Source organism: Hippoglossus stenolepis, chromosome 24, assembly GCF_022539355.2.
Source record: "Hippoglossus stenolepis isolate QCI-W04-F060 chromosome 24, HSTE1.2, whole genome shotgun sequence".
NCBI classification, from domain to species: domain Eukaryota; kingdom Metazoa; phylum Chordata; class Actinopteri; order Pleuronectiformes; family Pleuronectidae; genus Hippoglossus; species Hippoglossus stenolepis.
Genome location: NC_061506.1, coordinates 152,673 through 179,823, shown reverse-complemented (window position 1 = coordinate 179,823; position 27,151 = coordinate 152,673). Strand labels below are relative to the sequence as shown.

The 27,151-nt window shown below is 44.2% G+C and overlaps 1 protein-coding gene across 3 annotated transcripts; it reads left to right on the top strand.

Moving 5' to 3' along the window:
- The first annotated feature begins 536 nt into the window (after window positions 1-536).
- LOC118103652 (BCL-6 corepressor) lies at window positions 537-26,067 on the top strand. 3 transcript variants are annotated; one of them, XM_047339049.1, is made up of 14 exons: window positions 537-946; window positions 1,819-1,927; window positions 2,301-2,398; window positions 2,967-6,557; window positions 9,580-9,853; window positions 12,777-13,181; window positions 13,901-14,107; window positions 16,176-16,504; window positions 19,441-19,599; window positions 20,700-20,866; window positions 21,185-21,330; window positions 21,809-21,886; window positions 22,361-22,547; window positions 24,146-26,067. In XM_047339049.1, exons 4-14 carry the CDS (start codon window positions 2,991-2,993, stop codon window positions 25,350-25,352), a joined length of 6,726 nt encoding a protein of 2,241 aa, XP_047195005.1. In that variant the 5' UTR covers window positions 537-946; window positions 1,819-1,927; window positions 2,301-2,398; window positions 2,967-2,990; the 3' UTR covers window positions 25,353-26,067. The 3 variants fall into 3 exon arrangements, with proteins under 3 accessions (XP_047195005.1, XP_047195004.1, XP_035006690.2); XM_047339048.1 differs by having other exon boundaries at window positions 1,339-1,927; XM_035150799.2 differs by lacking the exon at window positions 537-946 and having other exon boundaries at window positions 1,011-1,927.
- Window positions 26,068-27,151: the final 1,084 nt, after the last annotated feature.

Sequence of the window (27,151 nt, the reverse complement as noted above, 5' to 3'; positions counted from 1 at the left end):
GTCAAACAGTTTCATGTTTGTGTGAAACTGATTAAAATAAGAAACATTTATCTTAAATAAATCCGGAACCAGTGTTGGTCTGCCTTCAAAATAAAAGCATCACATCTATATGAAGAATTTAATAAAGATGGACACATCTGGATCGCCCCCTGGTGGTTGTCTCGCCTGTTACACCACCTAGTTGAGTTGCAACTTTATGTTTACATAACGTATATCATTTATACATATGTTTTTAAATGAAGCCAAACAGTGGACTTAAATCAAATATTAAAAGTTTAACATGAGAAAATAGTTTGTATTATAGAATTTACTTTAACTTTATTTCAGACTGGATCCATATCAGTGGAAAGGTTAAAATAATAAAATATAGACAAAATAAAAAACAATCGAAACAAATAATAGAAAATAACATTTTACTGAAGGTTTTACAGATGAACTGTAACTGGACAGATTCAGAACCGACAAAATAAAAGTGCGTTTGTTGTTTTATTTTGAAATGTCTCACCGGAAAGGATGTGTTATATTGTGTCTGAGAGAGAGAGGTGGAATAAAGCACGAGCTGTGCGCGCGACACCCTATAGACTATTGCCGTGTGTGCACGAGGATTTAAAATTTGATTGTGAATCTGCTGCCGGGACACACGCGCAGAGAGTTCAGAGCTGGGGACTGGACGTAGCGTGCGCGTGTACTTGCGTGCACGCCCAGGTGCGTGTTGTGATGTTTGTCTCGCGCAGCTCCGGTCACCTTGTTTTGGACTCGGGTGCGCGTGCTCAGCACGTGGCAGCGTGATCGTGACAGAAGAATCTGCTGATTTTATTGATCTGCGCGTGCACGCGGCGGATCGATGGATTTATTGATTGTTTCACCTGCTTTTACCGGATGAACGTTAAATGTAAAACTTTCCAAATAAAAGTGAAGGATTGAAAAAGTGGATTTTATTCTGAAGGTGAGTTTCTTTATTTTATTAAAAACGTAATGTTTTTATACTGTATTTCGTCTATATAATTATATTGTGATCTTTATAATATTCCTGTAGATCTGTATCTGTTTGAATAACATTGTAAAATACTGAATTCACTGTTTCACTTGAATGATTCTTTAACTAACTAGAAAATCTGCCAAAAATCAATTCACTGCATTTCCATTGATTTATCTGATGATTATATTTTCAAAGAATCGTCTGTGTGTAAAAAACGTGTTTTCTCAGGTGACGTCATTACGTTTAAAACTCGTAAAACTGTTCAGCAGTGGTTGATAAATGTTTGAGTTTAGGTTTAAATTCAAACATGGTGAAAAAAGTTGATATTCAAACTGTAATGACCTGCTCTTGTTCAGCAGAGGGCGCTCTCACTTTCAGTTGGATGTTAATCGTTACCTTTGACCTACCAGTGACTGAACTTGTGATCAGTTTGCTACAAAATGGAGGAAACAATCGTCTCTTGGGGCCATTTTGGATCTTTGAGCTCTGACTGACAGCCACTCACCTGAGTGGGCGGGGTCAGCAGGTGATCCAGCCAGGTGACATTTGATTCTTACGGAGTCAAACTGCTCCTGAACGCAGGTTCAATTCCACTTTCATCGGGTTCGATTCCCTATGGCACAAACACACAGTGTTCCTTTAGTAGTCTGGAGATAAGAGTCGTTAATGAAAAGGTGTGTGTGTGTGTGTGTGTGTGTGTGTGTGTGGAGCAGTGATAACATCGCAGGGTTTTCTGGCTCCACTGAAATGTGTTCAAACCAAACTCCTGGTTTTTATGTGAATTTAAAACGTGTGTAATTGTTCATCTCCAGATGTTTTCCTTGTTTGTATGAGGACAGTGAAGTGGAAGCTGTTCCTGTCCCCGTCTGCAGACGTGGCTGCACATGGACGTGACTGAGCGTCGATCTGTCTGAAGCAGAAACACGAGGACGACAGACTCACAGCATGGTGAGGTCAAAGGTCACGTTACAATTTACTCATTTACGTTTGAGTCCAATCAGAAAATAGAAGAAAAGATTTGCAATGATTTTTTAAATATTAAGTCAATCTTTGCTAAGCCATTGTGCACATCATCAAACGTCACATTGTTTAATGTCATGATGTCACATATCGTTACGAAAGTCACGTCACAATCCGTCAATAAAAATCCTCTGTCGTGTTTTTAAATGTCTCAGCACGGAACGTTAAGTCAGGAAATTACATGAAATTTGTCCTGTGCCACAGTTTGTTTTAGGAAAACATCTCAAAGAAAATAAATCTCACATTAACCTAAAATATTCCTGTTGCTGTTTTCCTGTTGTCCCTGAACTGTAAAAATCAGAGCGAGTGAATGGTCTGTCTGCGTCCTCCACGTCTTCAGCGGCCACCCAGCTGTGTGAATCATTTCCTAATGGCCCTGCGGCGGACATCCAATCAGAGGTAGTTCACCACTCCATGTGACTGGAAATTCAATTAGGCTGCTCTCTCTTTCCCCCTCTCCTTCCCTCTCTGTCTCTCCATGCCTTCCCTCTCGTTGTTCGCCTCTTCTTCTTGGATCTGTCGAGTCAGAGTCGCTCCAGGAAAAATAATAAATAAATCAAATATTATTTAAATTTTTCTCAATGATTTTGTGTCCTGACGTTAAGATTATCTAAACGGACAAAGTCTTTTTCTTTTCTGTCCCTGTTTGTCCTTGACGAGTGAATCTGACCATGTGACTCTAACAGTTTATTTCTGATATTTAATTCATTATTTACATCCTGTTCACTGTGTTGGAAAAATCTCTTAATGAGAGGAAATCTTGTCTGATCCTGCACCAGACGTTCATTAAACTTTGATCTTTCTGAAATTGTTGGTAAATATCTCCTAGTAGTTGCGGTTGTATTGTTTGTGTCGTAGGAAGATTCCAAACAGCTGATTTGTTTACGATGAATACACTAATGAAGAATACTGTTGTATACTCTTGTATCTGTCTGCTGATTACTTACATTTACCCTCTATGTTACAGGTGGATGCCAGCACAGTTTACAGGATGAACCCGGTCGCTGACCTCAGCATTGACTGCAACACTCTGGTGGGGGAGAACCTCCGCCCCCATGGAGGGATTTTCTATCCTGGCATCCATCCTCTTTCAGCTGAAAAACCCCGGGAGTCTGGAACTTCTCTCCCACTGGGCTACAATCTTCTGTACAGACCTAATGTAACCCTGCTGAATGGCCAGAAGCCGGCAAACGAATATGTTGGAGTTTATAAGAACCCACCACCTCTGGTTGTTCCTGCTACAGGAGCTGAAGGCCTGGGGCCAGACCACAGGGTTCCACCCAGTGATAAACAGTCAGAACTGGGCCTGAATGGTGCTGGAAACTTCCTGAGATTGCCCTGGATCAGCCCTTATGCTGATGCTGCAATGTACCCATTCTTAGACATGGCATACAAGGCCTCTTTCCTGTCCCAGCCATCGACCTTCATCCACCAGCAGCTGGCATATCAGTCTTTGTGTGCCGCTGGGGCAGGAAGCAGCACAGCCGGGGAAGACAGACATTTCTACCTTCCTCATTATGCCCCAACCCATATCACATCTCCACTGGACCCTCAAATCAGGATCCCTAAGGCCACCCCTGCTCCTGCTGTCCTGGTACCCATCCCCCACTGCCAGGATAAAGCCTTGCAAGGAATTGGTCCTCAGGTACAAAAGGAACCCTTCAGCACCAGTCCAAAGATCCGCCAGGAGCCCGAGCCTCACCCTACTGAGCAACTACATGGCAGCAGTAACAGTGGTGCAAAGTCCAGTCAGGCTTCATCTTGCAAGAGTAGCAGTAGTGAAAGTAGCACTGCCCCTGTTAGCAGTTCAGCTAGCACTGCTGCGATAGAGTTACCCCCAGTTAACCGTCCTCCATGTTCAGTTCCTCAATCCCTCGGAAACTCCAGTACAGATCTCCAGAAGTCCACTTACAGAAACACCTCATCAACTTCACGCTCAGTCTCTCACCCCTTTTACAGGGCTAGCCTGAGCTCTGAGCACTGCTCTCCCACGTACTCAGGCAGCAACAAAACCAAAGGTGCCGGCTCAGACCGCTGTAGTGAAGAGAAGTGTGTATCCCCTGCACAGACATCACTGGACACAGCTGTGCCTCATAAAACTGCCGAAAGACCTTTGGATCTGTCTGCCAAAGAGTTGAAAGGTTTTGCAAATGGTTTCCCGTCCAAATTAGAGGCCCTGGCCAAATTGGGGTATTCACCACCATCTCATTATGAGCTGCTGGACAACCAGGGCCAGCACTTAAAAGAGGGTCTGCCCCGACCGGTTAGCACATCAGCAAACTCTCCAAATTGTCCTGAAATTATCAGTACTGCACCCTCCTCTTGGGTGGTCCCGGGTCCTTCCTCAGCTGTCGGCTCAGACCACAGCAGAGGCTCCCAAATAATAAAAAACAAAAACAAGCCTCAAAGTTCTCCTCACACAAAAGTAGAGATGAGCAGCAGTCCCAGTCCTGCCTCAGGGGGAAGATCTTCTGCAATGTCCCCTTCCCCAAAATCCAAAGTTGAATGGCCACAAGCCCCTAATAATGATTTGGATAAAGGCCCTCCAAACAGCAAAGTAGAAACTCCCACATGCTGTGGAAAACAGATCATAACTCCTGCTAAGTTAGAGGCTCAGAAGACACAACCTCTTCTGCATCAGCAGCCTCTTGTGGTTAACACCTCTTGTCAAATCTTTGGTGAGTCCTACCTCCCTCCTGGCTTAGGTTACACCAACCGTTACATCCCATATTCGGTTGCTGAGAATATGTCCCTGCAACGCATTTCCATACCAGGCAAAGGATCTGTCTACTCCCACCCAGTCCTGCTCAGCAACAGTAGCTTTTACCCGCCACACACTGTACGAAAGCAAAGTCTACCATATGGAGTACATCCATATCAGAATTCCCAGGAATTGGCTCCAACAACCATGTCGTGCTACCCAGGTCTTAACACCAAAGACCGACTTGACAACAGATCTAAAACTCAGGATAAACCCTGGAGTGCAGAACCATATAGGAACCAGGAAAGGCCAGATGCTGACAGCTCCCACAAGAGTGACAATGAAAAAGACAAGTTCACAAATCAAAACATGAAGACTTCAGGAAAAAACCTCACGGCTATCAAAGATGACGTAGTTTGTATCGACCCCGTGCGTGATGAGACAGATGATGATTTGTCCACCAACAAACTCAGCTCCTCAGCTATCGGCGTAGAGAATTCCATCAAACCAGGGAGCAGTGGGTGTATCCACATTCAAGAAAACAAGCCACAGCCTCCTAAGTTCCTCCCTTCTGAACAAGCTGCAGAGATGAGGCAAGGCTCACTACTCCAGACTTCCCAACCAAAACCTCCTCATAACCACTCTGCTTCATCTCTTCTTGCTAAAGAGGAGATCCCAGAAGGAGAAGAAACACTTAGCCCATTCTCGGACATCCCAGAGGAGCAGACCATGCGCTGTGCCCGAACTTGTCCTCGGCAGTTTTCTAGAAAATGTAAAAGCCTCTGGTGGTGCTGGGGACCTGGTGAGGGGGGAACTAGTTTTGGGAATAATGGTGCTGATGGAAAGAGTGCAAGTAATGGAGTTCAGTCAGAAGGCCTGAGCAGGGAAAAGGTTGATCCTGAGCAAAGCTCGTCAAAGAAGAGTAACTTATCAGTTCCTGTTGGTGAAGTAAATTCTTCCAGTGACAATAACAATTCTAACCTCATCGTGGGAGAAGTGTGTACAGTCACCCAGACCGAGAGTCCAGTTTATGGAGCTACTTCTCATGCAGACGGTGCAGTTTGCACCAGTAAAGCACCAGCATGTAGAGATTTCAGTCCCCAGGTTCCAGTTTGCAGCACTTTCGATCCCAGGGAGGCAGCTGGAGGAGTCATGAACACCAGGACCTCACTTTGTGTCCACAACCCAAGAGCTCCCACTTGTAAGGGCGGAGATGAAAACAGTACAAATTTTGTCCAGAGGAATTTTATTGGTCCGTGTTGCAGAAATCTGAGGGCTCCAACTTTTACTGGAAATACAAACCCAGTGGCTCCAAACTGCATGACTGTCAATCCCCAGTTTGCAAATTGTGAAAAGCACAATGCAGTGCACCAAGCTTACAGAAACAACAATGTTGGGGTTCTTGCATGTAAGGGCCGGTCTTATGGAGATTACCAGACCTGTGTAAATAACAATCTCAGGGGCTCAACATATGGAAACTATTTTCCTCGGAGCCCAACCTATAGGCACTTTTCACCTGGTAATCCAACCAATGGAGGCTTTAACAGGATGCTGACTAATTTGACTCAAGAGCTGCCAGTTAACAGAGACCTTAAATATGAAGGCTTTTCCTCCAATGAGACGCCAAACTCAGCTCTCACCTTCACCAGCAGTGGAGATGGGAGGAAGGAAATCCAGGACAGCATGGATCCACTAGTTGATGAGGATAAAGGCCCCAGCTGCAGCAAGAATCAACGCTCGGGCCTCACCAAGCGCATCGCCAATTCTTCTGGCTACTTGGGCGACCGCTTTAAATGTGTGACGGCTGAGCTTTACGCCGATTCCAGCCAGCTGAGCAGAGAGCAGAAAGCGATCCAGGTAAGATCCCTGTCTACATTCTTGTTAATTCTTGATTGTCTCATTATTCAGTGAACAGTGATGGTCTAATCTAGTTTTGACTGGGGATCACATCACTGCTGCCTGTTTGTTTTGTGATGTTGATGCTCACTGGTTATGAAGGAGATGTTCCAAAGGTTCTTGTCTATGTTAAGTCTACTGTTGTCCTGTAGAGGGCTGCAGACACAGCCTGAGGATGTGATCCCTCACTGGGAAAATGATAGGAGGTTTGAGGAAGTGTTGAACATTAGTTTGCCTTCTCGTTTGAGAAGATTTGATAGGAGGATATGAGGTTGTAGGAACTAGAATAGCAACGCTGGTCTCTTCATGTTCATCTGTTAAAAAACAGCGACATGTTTTGGCATCAACAGGGAAAACGGATCCTGTTCTTCATGGCGACAGCCACATTGATACGAGTTCCTGAGATCAGGTTAGAAAGCTTCTGTGAGGATGAGAAACTTCTCTTTTTTCTTATGTGGAGTTCCTCAGGGCTGCGTTTGAGGTCCTCTGTTATTTTCTTTAAAACTGCAGTGTGGTTCTCTCTGCTCTGTAAACGCTGCTGGTCTCGTTTTATTTTGAAAACTCTGGGGTTGTGTTTTAGTCTGGGCGAACAGAAACGTAGACCTTTGTAAATGATGACCCCCACATTCTCTTCCTGATTGGTTCTTATCAGTCACATGACTTCCTGTCAGTAACAGTTTCACCTTGTTGTCTGTCCAAGAAAAGAAATCCCTGCTCTGACTTTTCACCATCACTGCTCCTCCTTCAGGGGATTTTCTGTTACTAAGCAACCAACTGCAGAGGAGACAATCTACTTCCTGTTTACACCACATGGTCAGTGTGGTATGTGGTCATGTGACGTGTGTTTTCAGGTGTGTTAGTGTGGGCGGAACCTTAAAGTTTCCAGATAAAAAGAGCTGCAGTTTGGACAAAAGCTAAAGCAGAGAAAAAATGTGTGAAAGTGAAGAGAGAAAGTTTTTATATCTTCTGTATGATGTATGTTTTGAGGTTGTTAGAAGTTATTTCGATGTGGTCGAAGATGTAGAAATGTATTCGCTGGTATGAAGAGAAGACAATCGCTGCCTCTCTCCTTTTCTTCACATGGTCTTTTTCCATCTGCAGATGTTTATGGTCGTGTTGAGGTCATGTTCGGAAAACACAGCAGCAGCGTTTGACTGCAGGCGACTGTTCATCTGCTGCTTTTTTACTAATGTGTCAGTGACTCTGTTCCTCTCAGTCTTTTCTCTTCCTCCATCTCTTTCTCCTTTTTCTGTTTTTACATCCTTGTTCCCTAGAGATCCTCTTTTCCCCTCAAATTAAATTCCTCCTCTTCATCCTTCTCTTCCAACCCTCAACAGAAAGAGGAGGAACAAGCTCAGTGTTGTTGTTTTAATGAAATCCTCCTCTTCCTCCTCTGTCCCTGGAGCCCAGTTTAGTCTTTTTTTTAATGGAAGATGGTTTGTATTGAAACAGGAATAAATAAACCATCGTAAGTCTGAATAATAGCTGTGGTGACATATAGAACATCGTACAACTCGACGTGCGTAGGGTCCGTGGCGTAGGGGCGAAATTAAACATGCTTTGTTGTGGAAGACCATCAGCAAGACTAAAATATATATGACTATTATCTAATAATTTCAGTTTCTTTACAGTTTGATATTATTAATGTAAAATAAATAATGATGGATTATTCTCAAACATTGTTTAAAGTAGCTGCTTCATTATTGTGAAGGACGTTAACTTTCTTCACTGTGTCGTTACTGCGTCCATCACAGTGTGTTTGTGTTTATTCTGTTTGATCGTTACTGAAGGAGCGTGGAAGAGGTGGGGGGGGTTACAGTTCATATTAACGCTGCTGGCGGATCTGAGCCACGGTGGTGCTGGATAGATTTGTAGATCATTTCACGGGTCGTTTATTTTTAAAATGGGTTTGTGCTCAGGACAGAGGGAGGAGAAATACTAGCCTGTCAGGCAGCGTTACCGGTGGTTACCAGAGGTTACAAGTGATGCACCTTAGTGGGAAGACATGGCTGTCATGATTGAGGACATGGATAATCTTTTTCTTTCTGAGAAAATATGAAATCTTTAAATTAAATCATAAAACGTGATAAAATTCCAACAGAAGGAGGCGTTCACTCGTATATCTGCTTCTGGATTTGAGTCAAGAGAAACATTTTAACAACTGATGGTCAGATTATCATGGGTTTATTGGATTATCAGTTTTTTCTCAATTGCAACCAATGAAGTTCGGGCACTGAAAGGAGGTAAAGTGAGAAAAAAACGGTACAAAAATGAAGGGACAATGTAGCTTTAAAACTGAAAAGGAGTGAAAGTGAATCAGATTAAAAATATAATTTAAGCCATTTTCAGACCTGAGCTCCAGGTGAAATCCAGAGAATCGTCTCCAGAGCTTCTCCAGAGTTTGTGTTTCACAGCTGAACAACTCAGCAGCAGGTTTTCTGCACAGACTCGTTCACAGCATCAGATCCTCCTCATGGTTCAGGTGAGAGGGGGGGCAGCCGGGTGCATCAGACAGAGACAGGAAGTGACGTGTGACCTCTGCTGCAGAGGTCATAACCCTAACCCTTGGAAGCTCCTCACTCCCAGTGAATCAGTGGAGGATCCTCTGCTGTGTTCACACTGCTCCTGGATTTAGACTTTAGACGAGAAACTGGGTCTGATCCTCCAGAGAAGATACAGAGAACTGAGGAGCTCAGGTCTGAAGCAGATTTAGAGTTTGACTGAAATGAGTTGAAGTGTTCCTCTGGAATTGCTCTTGGTGTCAACAATGCCCTGAGGGACGTTCTTCCAATTTGGTACAAACATCCAGTTGGACTCAAAGATGAACTGATTTGAGTTGTTGAAGGTCACATGACCTCATGAGTCTATAGATAATATCCCTATAATGTATGTCAACTGAATCTGCACTGATTGGTGGATACAAACTGATTGTATATGAACAGGTTTGTTCCTGCTGATGTTTTTATTCTTTTCTTTTTTCCAGCGAGCGATGCTGCGTTTCTCTGAGCTGGAGCTGAAAGAGAAAGAGGGAGGAGGAGAAGAAGAGGAAGAACGAGGGATGACCGCAGCAGCAGTGGCGACAGGGGAGAAGGAGCTGGCAGGCGGCCAGCGAGGAGATGGAGGGAGGGAGGAAGTGGAGGAGGAGGGGAAGAAGAAAGAGGGAGGAGGGTGGGAGGGCTGCCAGAAAAGTGAAGGGCGGCGAGGAGGAGGAGAAAGAAGTCGCTCTGCAGCCGCCGCCGCCACCGAGGCTCCGAGAGGTAAGAGGATTTCTGGAGAGTTCTGCAGAATGACGTGCACAAACACAAACACACATCACTAAAGACGTTAACACACACACAATCTGATTTCACATTCTTGAATTCACTCCTTTGTCTCCTTTTTGTGTGTGTGAACTCTCCGTGCACCTCGCTGGCTTTAAGCCGAACATAGAGAATTATGTTCTCTAACCCTAACTCTAACAGTGAGAGGTTACCTAATAGAGTGAGAGCTAACCTAACAGAGAGAGCTAACTCTAACAGAGAGAGAGCACTAACTCTAACAGAAGAGGTAACCCTAACCTAACAGAGAGAGAGCTAACCCTAACAGAGAGAGAGTAGCCTAACTCTAACAGAGAGAGAGCTAACTCTAACAGAGTGAGAGGTAACCCTAACAGAGAGAGGTAACCCTACTCTGGCGGAAGTAACCCTAACAGAGAGAGGCCCTAACTCTAACAGAGTGAGAGGTAACCCTAACAGAGAGAGGTAACCTAACAGAGAGAGGTAACCCTAACAGAGAGAGCTAACTCTAACAGAGTGGCAGTAACTCTAACAGAGAGAGTAACCTAACTCTAACAGAGAGAGTGGTAACCCTAACAGAGAGAGTGCTCCTAACTCTAACAGAGTGAGCGGTAACTCTAACAGAGAGAGGTAACCTAACTCTAACAGAGAGAGGTAACCTAACAGAGAGAGGTAACCTAACTCTGACAGAGTGAGCTGTAACCCTAACAGAGAGAGACCTAACTCTAACAGAGTGAGAGCTAACTCTAACAGAGTGAGAGGTAACCCTAACAGAGAGAGGTAACCCAACAGAGAGTAGCCTAACAGAGAGGTAACCTAACTCTAACAGAGAGAGCTAACTCTAACAGAGTGAGAGCTAACCTAATAGAGTGAGAGCTAACCTAACAGAGTGAGAGCTAACCTAACTCTGAGAGAGAGGTAACCCTAACAGAGAGAGAGGTAACCTAACTCTAACAGAGAGAGAGGTAACCTAACAGAGAGAGCTAACCTAACAGAGTGAGAGCTAACCCTAACTCTAACAGAGAGGTAACCTAACAAGAGAGGTAGCCTAACAGAGAGGTAGCCTAACAGAGAGAGGTAACCTAACCTAACAGAGTGAGCTAACCCTAACAGAGAGGTAACTACTCTAACAGAGAGAGGTAACCTAACCTAACAGAGAGAGAGCTAACTCTAACAGTGAGAGAGCTAACCTAACAGAGAGAGAGCTAACCTAACAGAAGAGAGAACCCTAACAGAGAGAGCTAACCTAACAGAGTGAGAGCCTAACTCTAACAGAGAGAGTGGCCTAACAGAGAGAGAGGTAACCTAACTCTAACAGAGAGAGAGGCCTAACCCTAACAGAGTGAGCCTACCTGAGAGAGGTAACCTAACTCTAACAGAGTGAGAGCTAACAACTGTAACAGAGTGAGCTAACCCTAACAGAGTGAGAGCTAACCCTAACAGAGTGAGAGCTAACCTAACTCTAACAGAGTGAGCTAACTCTAACAGAGTGAGAGCTAACCCTAACCCTAACAGAGAGGCACCCTAACCTAACAGAGTGAGAGCTAACCCTAACTCTAACAGAGAGGTAACCCTAACAAGAGTGAGCTAACCTAACAGAGTGAGAGGTAACCTAACTCTAACAGAGTGAGAGGTAACCTCAACAGAGTGAGCTAACCCTAACAGAGTGAGAGGTAGCCTAACCCTAACAGAGTGAGAGCTAACCTAACAGAGTGAGAGGTAACCTAACAGAGTGAGAGCTAACCTAACAGAGTGAGAGCTAACCTAACTCTAACAGAGTAGGCTAACTCTAACAGAGTGAGAGCTAACCCTAAACAGAGAGAGGTAACCTAACAGAGAGAGAGCTAACCCTAACAGAGAGAGCTAACCTAACAGAGTGAGAGGTAACCTAACAGAGTGAGAGCTAACCTAACAGAGAGAGAGCTAGCCTAACAGAGAGAGCTAACTCTAACAGAGAGAGGTAACTCTAACAGAGTGAGAGGTAACCTAACAGAGAGAGAGCTAACCCTAACAGAGAGAGAGCTAACCCTAACAGAGAGAGAGCTAACCCTAACTCTAAAGAGTGAGAGCTAACCCTAACAGAGAGAGAGCTAACCCTAACAGAGTGAGAGCTAACCCTAACAGAGAGAGAGCTAACTCTAACAGAGTAGAGGTAACCCTAACTCTAACAGAGTGAGAGCTAACCCTAACAGAGAGAGAGCTAACCCTAACAGAGTGAGAGCTAACCCTAACAGAGTGAGAGCTAACCCTAACAGAGAGAGCTAACCTAACAGAGTGAGGGCTAACCTAACAGAGAGAGAGCTAACCCTAACAGAGAGAGAGCTAACCTAACAGAGTGAGAGCTAACACTAACTCTAACACAGAGAGGCCTATCTAACAGAGTGAGAGTAACCCTAACAGAGAGAGAGCTAACCTAACAGAGTGAGAGGTAACTCTAACAGAGTGAGAGGTAACCTAACAGAGAGAGAGCTAACTCTAACAGAGAGAGCTAACCTAACAGAGAGAGCTAACCTAACTCTAACAGAGTGAGAGCTAACCCTAACAGAGTGAGAGCTAACTCTAACAGAGTGAGAGCTAACCCTAACAGAGTGAGAGCTAACCCTAACAGAGTGAGAGCCCTAACAGAGTGAGAGCTAACCCACAGAGTGAGAGCTAACCCTAACTCTAACAGAGTGAGAGGTAACCCTAACTCTAACAGAGTGAGAGGTAACCTAACAGAGTGAGAGCTAACCCTAACAGAGTGAGAGCTAACCCTAATAGAGTGAGAGCTAACCCCCGACGAACTAAAACAAAACACAGTTGATCTCGTTAAGTTGCTGCTTTAAACAAACTCTTACTGAAGGTTCCATTGTGTCAATTCAAAAATGTCATAATAGAAGTTTTAAGTGGATCATTGTTCGTGCAGGTTCTCAGATAAACTGCCGTCACAGCCATGTCCCCATCCTGTCTCCACCGTGTCGCCCGTCCAACGGCCTCGCCGTCCTCCGAGAGGATGAGGAGACGAGGAGGAGAGAAGAAGAAGAGGGTCTGCAGGAGGAGAGGAAGAAACAGGAGAGGAGTTTTGTTTCACAGCCAGAACTACAACAACAAAGGTTTCTACCCACAGCCAGGAGTCTGTTCCAGGGAAACACCCCCATGCCGACATCCGCGCCCGGTGGTTCGAATCCCGGCACGGTGATAAACCGCAGGCGAATGTTCAGCCTGGAGCCTTTTCATCAGAGCAGCATCATCAACAGCCGACTGAAGAGAGGGAGGGAGGAGGAGAGGGCGGAGGAGAGGGCGGGAATCAAGAAAACCAAGTTCACCACCAGTAAGAATTCAGAAAATCTGTATTTATTTAATTCTGTTTATCCTGACATATTATCAAATACAATTTATTGGACATGAATCTACAATAAATAAACTCAACATCATAAACACTGAGAAGTCATCCAAAGACTCAGGGTTTTATCTTCATTTGTTTTTAAATCATTTTTTGGCTGTTGCTGTTCCATAACCACAAAGATCCAGAAATAATCTCCATGTGATCGTCTCTAAATCAATTCAAGAGCTTTCTGCTGACGAAGGTTTGAGACGCTGCCGGAAAGAAAGAAAGAAAGAAAGAATATTTATTATAATATAATCAAAAAGACAGATTGGTGCAGATTGACCTCCATGTTTGAAGTAGATCATTGTCTCAGGATGACAAACTCTCCAACCTCATTAATTATTCATTATTTCAACAAGGCTCCACATTCAAAATAATCTACGTCGTCAAACTTGAATCATCATTTTTTTAACCCACAACAGGTTGTTAGTTCTGCCATTTATCGTGGTGTTCCTCAGGGCTCCACATAAAGACCTCTTTCGTTTTCTTTACATAAACTCTGTTTATACAACATGATGTGAGCTTTTACTGATATGCAGATAATACACAACTGTATATAAACAGTATCTATAGCTCCCAGTGAAACACCGAAATATTCTTTTGATCCGTTATGTATTTTATGTCATCCATTTGCTCTCCTGACTGCTCATTGGTCCTCACAGACTCGACCTCAGACGTAAAAAAACTGAAGGTTTACATCGAGCTCGACGGCCTCAGACTCAACAAGCCCCTCCCACACAGGGAGCACGGCGAGAGGTCAGCAGAGGTCACCAGGAAGTTCAGAATGGACGTCCTGGCCGTCAGAGGGAGGTCAAAGGTCAACGGAGGCTGGGGCGACCCCGCACTTGTGAGGAGGGACGGCCCGAGAGGTAAAACCAACAATTGAAACTTTATCTTAAAATTCAAAATAAAATGGTTATATTTAGTGAACTTATTCACTCTATTTACTATTCTATATGTCTTAGTGATTGTTTGAACACAGAATTTTATTGTGAAGAGTCCAGTGCAGGAACTTCTGAGAGAGTTTCTGCTGCTCTTCACTGTCTCATCTCTTCTTCTCTCTGATTGTCGCAGCACATGAGTAGAATAACACCAACTATGTGCGTGCGCGGCGTGCGCGGCGTGCTAATAGCCGTCTAACATCTCCCAGATGGAGCTGTCTCACACACACGATGCTTGATCCTCGTCTTCCTGTTTATTGAACGCCCGCCGCTCCGAGCTGCGTTCGGTCTCCACGTGTTCTTCAGGTCAAACTCACTTTAACTCAGAAATGTGGTTAGAAATAAAATCAACTTTTATGATTTCATTCAATCAATACACCAACAATTATTTGGATGAAGTCAGACACCTTTTGAAAAGATGAAGTGAAGGTGTCGTGTCAACGTTGATTTTAAGATCTGAGGCAGGAGCAACAGAGAGTGTGATGTCATCAGCGTAGAGGTGGTGTGAAACGAGTTTGAGATGATAATTGACCAAAGAAAGATTATATTAGATATTATATTCAGAAGTGGCAGAAACCAAATCCTGCATCGCTTTCACCAGCAGCTTCATCCAACCAGAACTTTGTCATATTTTCACTCCTCCGTCATATTTGAAACAAATCCACTGAAAAGTCATTTTCAGTCTGATAAGACTTTAAGTAAAATTCTCATTTAAGAATTTACAATGAAACGTGCTGAAAGAATCTGAATTTCTTACAAGACAAATTTGAGTTCTTCAGAAAAACAGAGTGACGACTCGAAGTTATCGTCCAATCACATGACAGAATACTGCGTCAAAGCTGCTCAAACACTCAACTCAAGTTTTAACAGTAAACTTTTTTTGCTGCTGGACTCGGTTTGTCTGCACTTTCACACACGTCTTGTTTATAACAAAGCAAAATCTGCGTAGTCACATGTTTGTCAGATGACTGACTGACAGGGGGTGGGGCTAATAAAACCTGATAATGGTGATGTCATGCCTGAAAAAACAATGGTGACGATTAGAGGTGAAACGAGACTGTTTAACTGTGACACGCCCAGAGGGACACACACTTAACTGTGTGTGTGTGTGTGTGTGTGTGTGTGTGTGTGTGTGTGTGTGTGTGTGTCCAGGCTGATGAATAATTCAGCAGATGGAAGCAGCGTTTCAGAAACAACCTCTGGCTCTGTGTGTGTTTACATGCACATTTGTGTGTGTGTGTTTCCTGCAGGCGTCTGCAATGGAAAACAGAACTCTCTCTCTCTCCTCCCCTCCCCCACTATCTGCTCCACTCAGGCGAGGAGGCTGTTTCTTTGTTCCTCTCTCTCTCCCTCTCATTATCTAACTCGTCCCCTGCTGAAAAACTCGTTGAGGAAGCTGAAGTTTAAGTTAAAGATCGTTAGTTCTTTTAAATTCAGTTTTTATTTTGACAGAACATGTTCAACATTTAAGTTGACCCGCTTTAACCTTCAGAGGTGGTTAGGGTTAAGTGTAGAGTTAACATTTTTACTTTGGGAGGTTCAAGAACTTCAGGGTCACATGATCACAACCTGAGCCGCCATCTTTCTTTGAAATGTTGAAATGAAGTGTCTCAGGCAGATTTTCATTTAAAAGTAAATCAAACTCCTTCCACACGAGTGATGGTGAAGAGTCAGAGCAGGGATTTCTTTTCTCTGAGCGACGGCGAGGTGGAACTGTTACCGACAGGAAGTGTTAGCGACGCTTTGTGTTCACCGCTGGTAGTCGAGTCATGTGACTGATGAGAACCAATCAGGAAGAGAACGTCTGTGTCATCGTTTACAAAAGTCTCAGTTTCTGTTCAGACTAAAACACAACCCCCGTTTTCAAACTAAAATGAGACCAGCAGCTTTTTTTCGCAGAAGTAAAATGTTAGCATGCCCATAATAATGTGAACGTTAGCATGTCAATGTCATTGTGTTTCCATCACTAACACATTTGGCTTCTTCCTTATTACAGTTTCCCATGTGGCACCGCCCTCCTCTCCCACCCATCTCCCCCGGCAACCAGCCCCTGCATCCCTGTCCTCCGTCACCTCCTCTCGCCTCCAGGACAAACATCAGAAGCTGAGGGAGAGTCGCAGGCTCACAGCTTTCCACCAGTCCTTACTTCCTCCTCCTCCATGCTCCACCTCACCTGACCCCCATCCCTTCCGCTGCCATGACGACCTCGACAGGCCGAAGGGCAAGCGACCCTGCAAGACGAAACACATGGGAGGAGCCATGGCCAGGGAGGAGGAGGAGAGACATGAAGGAGGGAGGGACAACGTTGAGGAGAAAAATAGGAGGGTGAGGGCGGAGCGCTTGTTTTTTTCATCATGTTTGGTCCCAAACCTAAATCTATATAAACGTATCCCTGTGGGCTATGAGCAGCAAACAGTCAAACTATATTTGTGTGCTGTGTCATTAAGATTATTCAAAAGATATCAACACATTTATCTGATGTTCTGACATCTTTCAACAACATTAAGTTAAAAAGGTTCTGACACAAAGAGGAGAATGTCGTTGGCATACAGCGAAAGTTTATACACTCGTCCAGTGTTCAGTATAATAAAAAGATTTAACATCAAGGCTTAGGGTTAGGAGAGGATGGACGAGACAAACCCTGAGTTTTATCCACGTTTTCATTTCACTTTTTAAACTGTAATAAAATCCAGAGTCCGACTGGCCGCCTCAGATTTAACCAGGCGGAGACAACGCACTTTAAATGCTCCCGTATGAGGTGAACCTGAGTGTGAGTGCACTTGATTTCTTGTTGGCTTGGAGGCAGACATGTAAACACAGAAATAATGTGACTAAGCGTGACTCAAACACCCTCACCCACCCGAGGGGGGGTAGTGAGAGGGAGCACTTGATTTATTCCTCTGGATTGGAGACAAGCGGAGGCTGAAGATTCATCCTCTCAGGGTCAGGAGAGCTTCTTCTCTTGAGAGCTGGAGGATAAACCGGAAAGTAACTGCTGGGATTTCTTACAATAAAAGATACATAAACTGAAATATATTTAATAATAAACAGGCTTCAGTCACACCAAAGGTCTGATCTGCAGAATTAACTCAGCATCATGTGTCACCGTGACAACTAACTGGACCCAGTGTTCTGGTGCTTATCCTGTAAAAGACGTCAAAAAAGATATGAGAACTAAAACAAAGCCCTGTGGGACTCCAAAGAAACAAGCTTTCATCTTCAAGTTTCGGACAATATGTGTTGTTTCTGAGGCAACTTGACTTTTTAGTTAAAACTCATTACTGTTGCTATGGTTACGTCTGGTGGAGTTTTCCAGCCCCTAAATCAGAGACTAAACACTGCTGGTCTCATTTTAGTTTGAAAACTCTTTCAGTCTGAACAGAAACTGAGACTTTAGTAAACAATGACTCAGAGAGGTTCTCTTCCTGATTGGTTCTCATCAGTCACATGACTCGACTACCAGCGGTGAACACAAAGCGTCGCTAACACTTCCTGTCAGTAACAGTTCCACCTCGTCGTCCCTGCTCTGACTCTTCACCATCACTGCTCCTCCTTTAGAGGAGTTTCTGTTACTAAGCAACCGACTGCAGAGACAATCTACTTCCTGTTTACATCACATGACCGGTGTATGTGAATGGTCATGTGTTCAGGAGGATTATTTCTGATACAGAGATAAATCGCTAGTGTGGACGAAGTAGACAGAGTTTTAAAACTCAGACGTGTTGTGTGGGCGGAGTCAGAGTAACAGTGGGACAAGAGACACCAACTCCTGAAAGACAAAGACGAGTTAAAACATCAAATGTGAGAACGAGTTAAATTGTCCTTGTAACTTAAAGTCAAAGTTCAAACAAAGATGAAACATTTGTTAATGGGACGACAAAGTTGAACTGAGACCAAACGAGCAAATAAAAGAACAAACTGTTAAAACCACAATCACACACCAGCTTCTCCTTTTCCTCCGTCTTTTCTTTCTTCTCTGTTAATCGTTGTAATTATCGTCCTGATTGGAGCTCGCTGCGAAAACTCAGCAGGGAGTGTGTGTGTGTGTGTGTGTGTGTGTGTGTGTGTGTGTGTGTGTGTGTGTGTGTGTGTGTGTGTGTGTGTGTGTGTGTGTGTGTGTGTGTGTGTGTGTGTGTGTGTGTGTGTGTGTGTGTGTGAGAGATTCAATTCACTGCAGATTAAAGTGAAGGAGTAGCGAGGGAGTGAGAGACTGAAGGTTATGGAGGAATAATATTGTCCACATGTACTGTGTGTGTGCGTGTGCATATGTGCGTCTGTGGCTTGTGCCGTTTTGACAGCTGCTGCACCGGAGATGCCCTCGGGGCAGCAAAGACACACACACACACACACACACACACACACACACACACTCACGCACTCAAACACAATCTGTCTCTCACGCTCTCTATTTTTCGCTCGACCCTCCTCCTTGTTTGAGTCTGCTCTGCTACAAAACACATACACACACACACACACCTCCAGGGCAAAGCTCGCTTCCTGTTTGCCGATGCGTGGCGGCAGCGGCTTCGTTTGGCAGACGCAAACACGTCACACACAAACAAACACACAATAACACGCACACACTGTCTGGCTGCTAAGCGGCATAGACTGTTGCCGTGGCACCAGCAGCTCACTGATGAACTTTGTCTCTACCTGATTCTCCACATTCAGGAAATACAAAAACATTCATTAGAATCAATTCATAAAAATACAAATATTTTAAAAGTAGACACAAACCAAGAAACATGTTTCTCATTGAAAATACAATGAACAGGGACGTCTGCCTCAGAGCCGCTGAGCAAGGCACTGATGCACCTGAACACCACAGCCACTTTACACATAAATCAAAAGAATCACAGTAGAAATCAGATATTAAAATACTGAGAAACGATTTTATTCTAAATCTACATGAATGTCTACTCTGCACTTCGTAAGGCACAGAAAATACTACGAACAAGCTTTGAATTCACCGCTGGTAGTCGAGTCATGTGACTGATAAGAACCAATCAGGAAGAGAATGTCTGCGTCATCGTTTACAAAAGTCTCACAACCCCTGAGTTTTCAAAATAAAACGAGACCAGAAGCGTTAACAGAGCAGAAGAGAACAACTCTGCAGTTTGTTACTGTCAATACAAGGAAACAGAAAATAACAGAGGACCTCAAACTCAGCCCTGAGGAACTCCACATGAGAATAAATCTGTGGTGTAACACTCCCAATTCTTGAGTGAATGCGACTCACTTTAAACGTCTCTCACACACAGGTTTCTCCATCTGACTCATGTTGCTCGCCCAGCCACAGACCTCCCTCTCCGCAGAACACACTCTGCGCCCGGCCAGCCCCTCCGGAGATGCGTCGGCTCATTGTGAACAAAAATGCTGGAGAGACTCTGCTTCAGCGCGCCGCCCGCCTGGGATACGAGGTAACAAGACACAAACGCACACAGGTTAGGGCATGTGACCGTTCCCAACCAGCGAAGTAGCAGCTAGCAGCTAATAGCAAGTCAACACAGGAAGCAGGAAGTTGTCTCCTCAGTCGTCATTCAAACACCTGAGTGAAGACGAGATGGATGAAAAGGAAGAAAACATAATGAGAGCATCTTCTCTTCTTTCGGACCAATAAGATGTGAGCTGGACCTCTGAGTCCAAACCATTCTCATGTCATTCCTGCTCCCCAGGGGACGAGCCCCTTCAGATTTAATGACCCCATGATCTTTTCTTTATCGCCGTCATGCTGGAATGAGACTGTACAACAGGAATCATCAGGTGACGTCTGTCATTGAAATTCAGTCTGCGTCTGAAAATCATCTGGAGGCTGAAAACTGTGTGTGTGTGTGTGTGTGTGTGTGTGTGTGTGTGTGTGTGTGTGTGTGTGTGTGTGTGTGTGTGTGTGTGTGTGTGTGTGTGTGTGTGTGTGTGTGTGTGTGTGTGTGTTGAATATTTCATGCACAGTGTGGCAGCTTTTGTCGAGTGTCACGCTGCCTCTCGCTCGCTCTCTTTGAGGTGCAGCGGTGAAGCTAACGAGCTCAGTTTGCAAATGAAGCCGTCATCCATCACAGCGCACACACATACTCAGAGAACACACACTCAGACCGCGCACACACACACACAAAATCACTTGGAGAACCACAACAAAGAGGAGGTTTCATCATATTTTTCAGACCCTCGTCTCCTTGTTTCCTTCTCTTAAGTGTGAACTGTTGTAGGAACATGTCCTTTCCTTGTCGAGTGTTTAGTCCCACAACTCAAACACAGACACACAATCACACAATACAGCTGTGACACAATTCAAATAGAATTTGGAAGCGACGACTGAATGAGTCTGTTAGAGTTTAGGATTGAAGCTGGAAGATAAACAAGCCAATGATCACACACACACACACACACACACACACACACACACATATATATACACACAGTGATGATGGTAGATTCACTCCTCTGGAGTAAATGTCAAATCAATGATATTTATAAAGTCTAAAAGCTCTGGTGTCTTTGTCTGTGCACGTCTCCTTGTGTCCAGGAGGTGGTGCTGTACTGTCTGGAGAGGCGACTCTGCGACGTTAACCATCGAGACCACGCCGGGTACTGCGCCCTGCACGAAGCCTGTGCACGTGGCTGGCTGGGGATCGTGCGTCACCTGGTGGAGCACGAAGCCAACGTCAACTGCAGCGCTCAGGATGGAACCAGGTACGATTGTGTAAATACAACATCGTGTGGTTCTCATGACGTCTGTGATGTTTGTGCTTTTATTGTCTGTATGAATAACGTCTGTATATCAATAAGTCTTAAGTTATTCCTGCAGTTTTCATAAATTGTCTTTGTACGCTATTCTGTCTTTATTATATCATTCTTTTTCTGATTTATTAATAATGTACTTGTCTTCGTCCAAAAGTGAAAGACACAAAACCAACTGATTTTCCACTTGTATGATTGATAAGACGATGAAGAGGATGATGAAGATGTGTTGGACTGATAACTTCCCTCCAGTTTTCTGTTTCTCGTCAGGCCGCTGCACGACGCCGTTGAGAACGACCACATGGAGGTGGTGCGCTTCCTGCTGGCCTGTGGCGCCGACCCCACCCTCACCTCCTACTCCGGACGAGGGCCAATCAACATGACCCACAGCGCTGCCATGGAAACCTTCCTGGAGGGTGAGAGGGGGAGGAAAGGAAAACGTGTCTATTTCTATTTTATTTCCCAACTAAAACCAAATCTTGATGAACATCGCTCAGGTTGTGTTTAAAATCACGTTTGCTGCTCACTGCTGAGAGAGTGCGGTACAGGAAGTCAAGTGAACGGAAAAATATCAAGAGAAAATACGTTATGAGAAATGTTTCCAGGAAAAAACAAAAGCTTTAAAATATTGTGTGTGTGTGTGTGTGTGTGTGTGTGTGTGTGTGTGTGTGTGGTGTGTGCGTGCGCGTGCGCGTGCATGCCCTGCCTGTATTTGTTCTCTCTCCCTCCATCGCTCTTTCTCTCCAGAGGGGTTTAATGAGGCTTGGCTACTAAACCCCAGAACAGCTTATTGCCACACACACACACTCCTGCCAGCTTCCATCTACTCAGCGCCGCGGCGACGAGCCGTCTGAGCACAAACACACTCATCTTCTTCTTCCCGTCTTTCTGCAGAATATCTCTGTGACCTCCAGGGAAGGTCGGAGGGCGACCAGGGAACGTACTGGGAGTTTTACGGCAGCTCGGTGTGCGGTTAGTTTACACACAAACACACACACACCAGGGCGATATACATCATTTAGGATTACAGGGGTTATGGTTTGTTTCCATCGCAGGAACTTTCCTCAGGAACCAGAATCTACGTTTAGTTCAGAAGAAATCATTTTTACTCAGGGCGGAGTTACTTGACAAAAGAACAGGAACATTAGGGGTGGGGCTTACAATACTGGAAAGACATGATTGGTTAACTACTCCAGCGTTTTATTTTAGTTAGTCTCCACAACAGCTCGTAACCCTGAAAGTAAAAGTTCCAGGAACAGACAGAACTAAAGGATTCAGGAGAACTACATCTCATTGACCTTTTTCTAACCCCATTTAAACAAAGTGAAACAAAACTAAATAGGAAAATAAAGAGTTTGTGTAAATGACTATATCATCTGCATATAGATGAAAGAAGGAAGGGCTCTAGTACTTTTGATGTTCTTCAACACTTTTTGTGTCCAACAGAGCCACCCAGTGGCGGAGGAGTGTATAACATCCTGGCTGATCCACCAGGGCCAGAGGACGAAGAAGAGGAGGAGGAAGAGGAGGGTGAGGATGAGGAGCAACATTCACGAAGGGAGGTGTTTGAGTTCGAACTGTCCGACCGACCACTGCTGCCCTGCTACAACATCCAGGTGTTGTTGTCACAGGGGTGAGTCCGATAACTAACACAACGTGATTAAAGAGATATATTTATATATAATGTATAATAATGATAATATGGAGGATTAATATACAGGTATACTGTGGGAAGAAGCTCTGTAGCGCCCTCCACAGGGGAGAAGTGGAAACAGGTTGGATCTGATGATTCCTGGTCCTGACTCGAGCTCCAGCTGCTTTCAGGAGCAGATCTCCAGATACAGTTTCATAGAACCAACAACATCTTGATATTCATCCTGAAACAAGGCACTTTAACGTTTTTATCAATCAGGCAATAATGATGGATTTTTTTAACCAGAAGTCACCATATTTGGAGAATGGGGGGTGGAGCCTGACTGAGTCAATCACACTGTGGTATCCCCCCCCCCCCAACACATCCGGTGCTTTATGGTCTGTTTGACTCTAAATGATCATTATTCACTAAATGAACATCAGCTGTTTGAAGAAGACGTGAAACTAGAGACTGAGACAGAAACTCCTGAATGTTTCCTGACGTTATAAAGTGAGAAGTAGAGTCACTTTCTATAGACTTCTAGAGAAACTACCAGTGTAGTCGCCCCCTGCTGGTAAGAGACAGAAGACAGTTTTCAGACATTGGAGTCAACAAACATTTTTGCAGTTTATGATCCAAACTAAAAAAAATAAAATACTATAATCACTTGTTTTTTCTTATTCTTGTTTTTTTCTCTGACACACTCACTCTCTGTGTTGTTTAAACACATCTCTCTCACACACAGACACACACACAGACACACACACACACACAGATACCAATTAAAGTGGCAGAAAGCAGCTTAAAAAAGAAAGAAGGGAATAGCAGAGAAGGTAGAGAGAGACAGGACAGGTCGTTAACAATGATTGCATCGCCGTGGCGACGCAGCTAATTGGCTTCCACTTTGTCTTCCTCCCCTGTCGCTTCTCTCCTCCCTATTCCCCCTCTCGTCTGATGTAGTATTAATGTCTCATCCTGGATACAAGGCCACCGAGCACACACACACACACAGCAGCAACTGACTTTAAAGCTGTGTGTGTGTGTGTGTGTGTGTGTGTGTGTGTGTGTGTGTGTGTGTGTGTGTGTGTGTGTGTGTGTGTGTGTGTGTGTGTGTGTGTGTGTGTACACAGACATTGTGAATCGATAACTGCTCCATTGTCTTCAGAATTTCTTCTTCCTCTGAAATGTATAAAAAACCAATATAAAAATTTTACTTCAGTTCATCTATAAACTAATTTCTGTTCATCTTGTAATGTCTGACGTTTGTTTTTCACATCCAGTTTTTTTAATTATTCAAATTTCTGACAACTCAGTTCAATTATATTTTTACAGCTGAAGATCACAAAGGGCAGCATCTCTTTATTTTAAACCTTTTGTTGTTTGTAGGTTTATCGTGGACGAACGGAGCCTTAAGAAGAAGATAAAAAGTTTTCTCTGTTTATGACAAAAAAAGATTCATGCTTTCAGTCCACTTCCTGTTTTCTTTCATAATTCTAAGAAGTGGATAATCATGTGACGGGTTGTTGTTGAATAAGTTCAACTGGTTCAAGACGTAAACTTTTCTTTCCTAAATCTCTTCTTCTCTCTCCTACCTCCAGACCCAGGAACTGGCTTCTCTTCGCCGATGTCTTAGGTCGCCTTCGGATGACGTCACGGTCTTTCCGGCGTCTCTTCCCTCAGATCAACGTACAGTCCGTCCCTGAAGACGAGTTCTACCGACAGGCGTCTCTGTCGCAGCTGCTGACGGGTCCTGACGAGCGGGAGTTGGTCTCGTTCAGGCCGGACGTCAAAGACCCTCTGGAGCTGGTGGAGGCCACGCCCGAGCTCGCTGGCATGCTAGGCTCCTCCCTGGAGTTCATTGAAAGTCGCTGGGACTCGCTTAGCGCTTCGCCACCTCCGACGCCACCGCCATCACCCTCAGTGACATTTTCCTGTGTTCCAGTGTTATTACCTCCGCAGCCACAGGGGGCGATAGAGGGAAACATGTTGCACAACAGGACCCAGTCGATAGAAAGTCGAGGACTGAAGAAGTTGGTGTTTTCTGCTGCTAAAACAGAAACTAAAGAAGATGCTAACACGTGGGAAACACAACAACATGGAAGTAAACATGTCGTAGGTCCTTCTCCAACAAAGACGAACATTACGTCCAACGCGCGCATGTGGGAACTGCAAGGATTACGAAGTAAGAACACTGGTGTCATTAACTCTGACGGTAAGATGGACGCTAACATGTGGGAACAACGACCAGGAGGAACAATTACAGCAGTGGCTTCCGTGAAGTCTGACAAAATGGGTGGAGCTAACATGTGGGAACCTCAGCGACTCCGAACTAGGAACCCTGTGAGTTCTGACTCCGCCCTGTCACAACCTCGGCGACTGCGGAATATAGGCACTGAAAATACTAACTCTTCAGATTCAAATGTTGCAGCTGACGCTAACACATGGAAACGACTAAATCAACGAAGTAAGACCAACAGCGTTTCTGATTCTACAGATCAAGATGCTTCACTGGACGGAAGCTTCTGGGAACCACAACGACTGCGAAGTAAGAACGCCGCAAATAGTATCCCAGCGACAGCAGACACAAACCTTTGGGAACGACACGGAATAAAGAGAGTGGGTGGAAACATCTGTGATGCTCAGTTAGCTAATAGCATCAAGATGGACACCGCCTTGCAAAGGAACCTGGGTAACGTTCGAGTCCACATCAGGGACCTGGGGATGAAGGTCGCCGCCGTCCACAGAGACCTGAAGAACGAGCGGGAGAAAGTCGTGAATAAGAGCGGAGTTAAAGTACGATCGTGACAGAGTGATGAAACATGTAAATAGGATCAAAGAGGAAACATGAACATTAAAGGAAAAGTAACGTGTGTTATATGTACATATGTGTTTTTATTTATTTCTCATTCCACTGGTGTAAATACGATGCTGTTTCTCTGTAACGTGATTGGTTCTCGTGTGTAATTTTATATTCAGCTTCCTGTCAGCAAACTATTTCTTGTCCAATAAAAACCAGGAAGAAGTTAAAAATCTTAGCTCCTGCCTCTTTAAGACCCTCCTCCTGTCTGCTGTGATTGGTCAGCTGACACTGTTGTGATTGGTCAACATGTTAGTGTGTAGGAAATGGAGACGTCTCAAACCAGCTGCTGGACACGTATGATGTAAAAACATGCAGAGTTAAGTTAAGTTAACTGTCAGTCAATGTATTATGTCAGTGTCCTCACTAAGACAGAAGTACAAACTAGTATGTAAACAAACCATTTTCTCTAATAAAGAGGGAGCGAGAGAAACCATTCATACACAGGATATTTCTCTCTCTCTGTTGGCCTCGCTCGACCGTCTTCTCTTTTATCCTGATGTGTGTTCGAGAGAGAGAGATGAGTCACACACATTAAAGGATGAAAAAAGACCTGTGATCAAACATTTTCTGTTGAAGCTGAAAATCTGTTAAATTTTTATTTAATTCTTTGATTCTTCACAGATCAAAATAAATGTGTGGATGCTGCTAGCGCCCCCTTCAGGCCAGAGTTTTATTACAGTTGCAGGAGTACTTTGTCTCGTTAACTGAATATTGACAAAGTGGTAAATGTCAGATTTATTTGTTAGTGTTAAATTGGTTTTAGTTATTAATAGTTTAGGTAGTTAGGTGATTGGTTGCTGGTTGATGAGTTGAGTTTGTAAAGTCAATTGTTGACTTTAATTATTTCTTGGTGATAAATTGAGGTTCGTTGGAAAACGTTTGTCCTTATTTTCTCCTGTCAAAGGAAACATTTGAATTAATTATTGATTTGAAGTTGATATTAACTGAAAATAACCTGATCAGTGGGTGTGGTTTCACAATGAACCCACAGAGCACACACACCCTGCAGTCAAACTGTTCGATTCTCTGGCTTCTTTTTGTGTCCGTTGTGTGTTTTTCCATGAGTGTGTGTGTGTGTTTAGCGAGATGCGCAGCGCTGAGATGAATATTTAAACAGAGAGAGAGCATCATTTATTGCGTGCGTGTTATAAGGTGGAATCCGGTGTGGTCAGGCGCCACCTACAGGCTGCAAATGAAATGTAGAATCACGCATTGTGTCTGAGGCCACACCCACACACGACTACGTTTAAATTTAAAAACTAATCACTGTTGCTATGGATACATCTGGTGTTCACACGACTCCAGAGTTTTAGAGAAGTTCGTAAACGCTGCTGGTTCCGTTTTAGGTTTGAACTCTGAAGCTGCGTCTAGTCTGAACGAACAGAAACTCCTTCCTTGATTGGTTCTTTTCATTGATGACCGTCTCTGATTCGTCAGTCCTGTCATATGATGTCCAATCAGCCTGTTTGCTAACAGCTGTTTAAATATTACCGCGTGTAGCCTGAACTCAGATGTCAGATGTCAACCTTACCACAGTGCCTCCTGCTGGTCACAGTCTTTTGTGTCATTAAGAACATAATCAAAGTGCTTACATTTACTAACGCCCTATCAGCTTTCAGCTCTGTCCATATAAGCCCCTCCTCTTCCACTTCCAGTAACTTCCGGTTTGTTTTTACGTTACGCTGCCATAGACTATAGTATATAATAATAATATGACATGACGCAGCCTCTTCAAGTTAAAGGT

What these genes read in the sequence shown, in the direction of transcription:
- LOC118103652 (XM_047339049.1), top strand. Translation starts at nt 2,991, where the DNA reads ATGAACCCGGTCGCTGACCTCAGCATTGACTGCAACACTCTGGTGGGG. An exon ending in GAGAGCAGAAAGCGATCCAG is followed by an intron (nt 6,558 to 9,579) that starts GTAAGATCCCTG and finishes TCTTTTTTCCAG; the next exon opens with CGAGCGATGCTGCGTTTCTC. An exon ending in AGCGCTCAGGATGGAACCAG is followed by an intron (nt 20,867 to 21,184) that starts GTACGATTGTGT and finishes GTTTCTCGTCAG; the next exon opens with GCCGCTGCACGACGCCGTTG.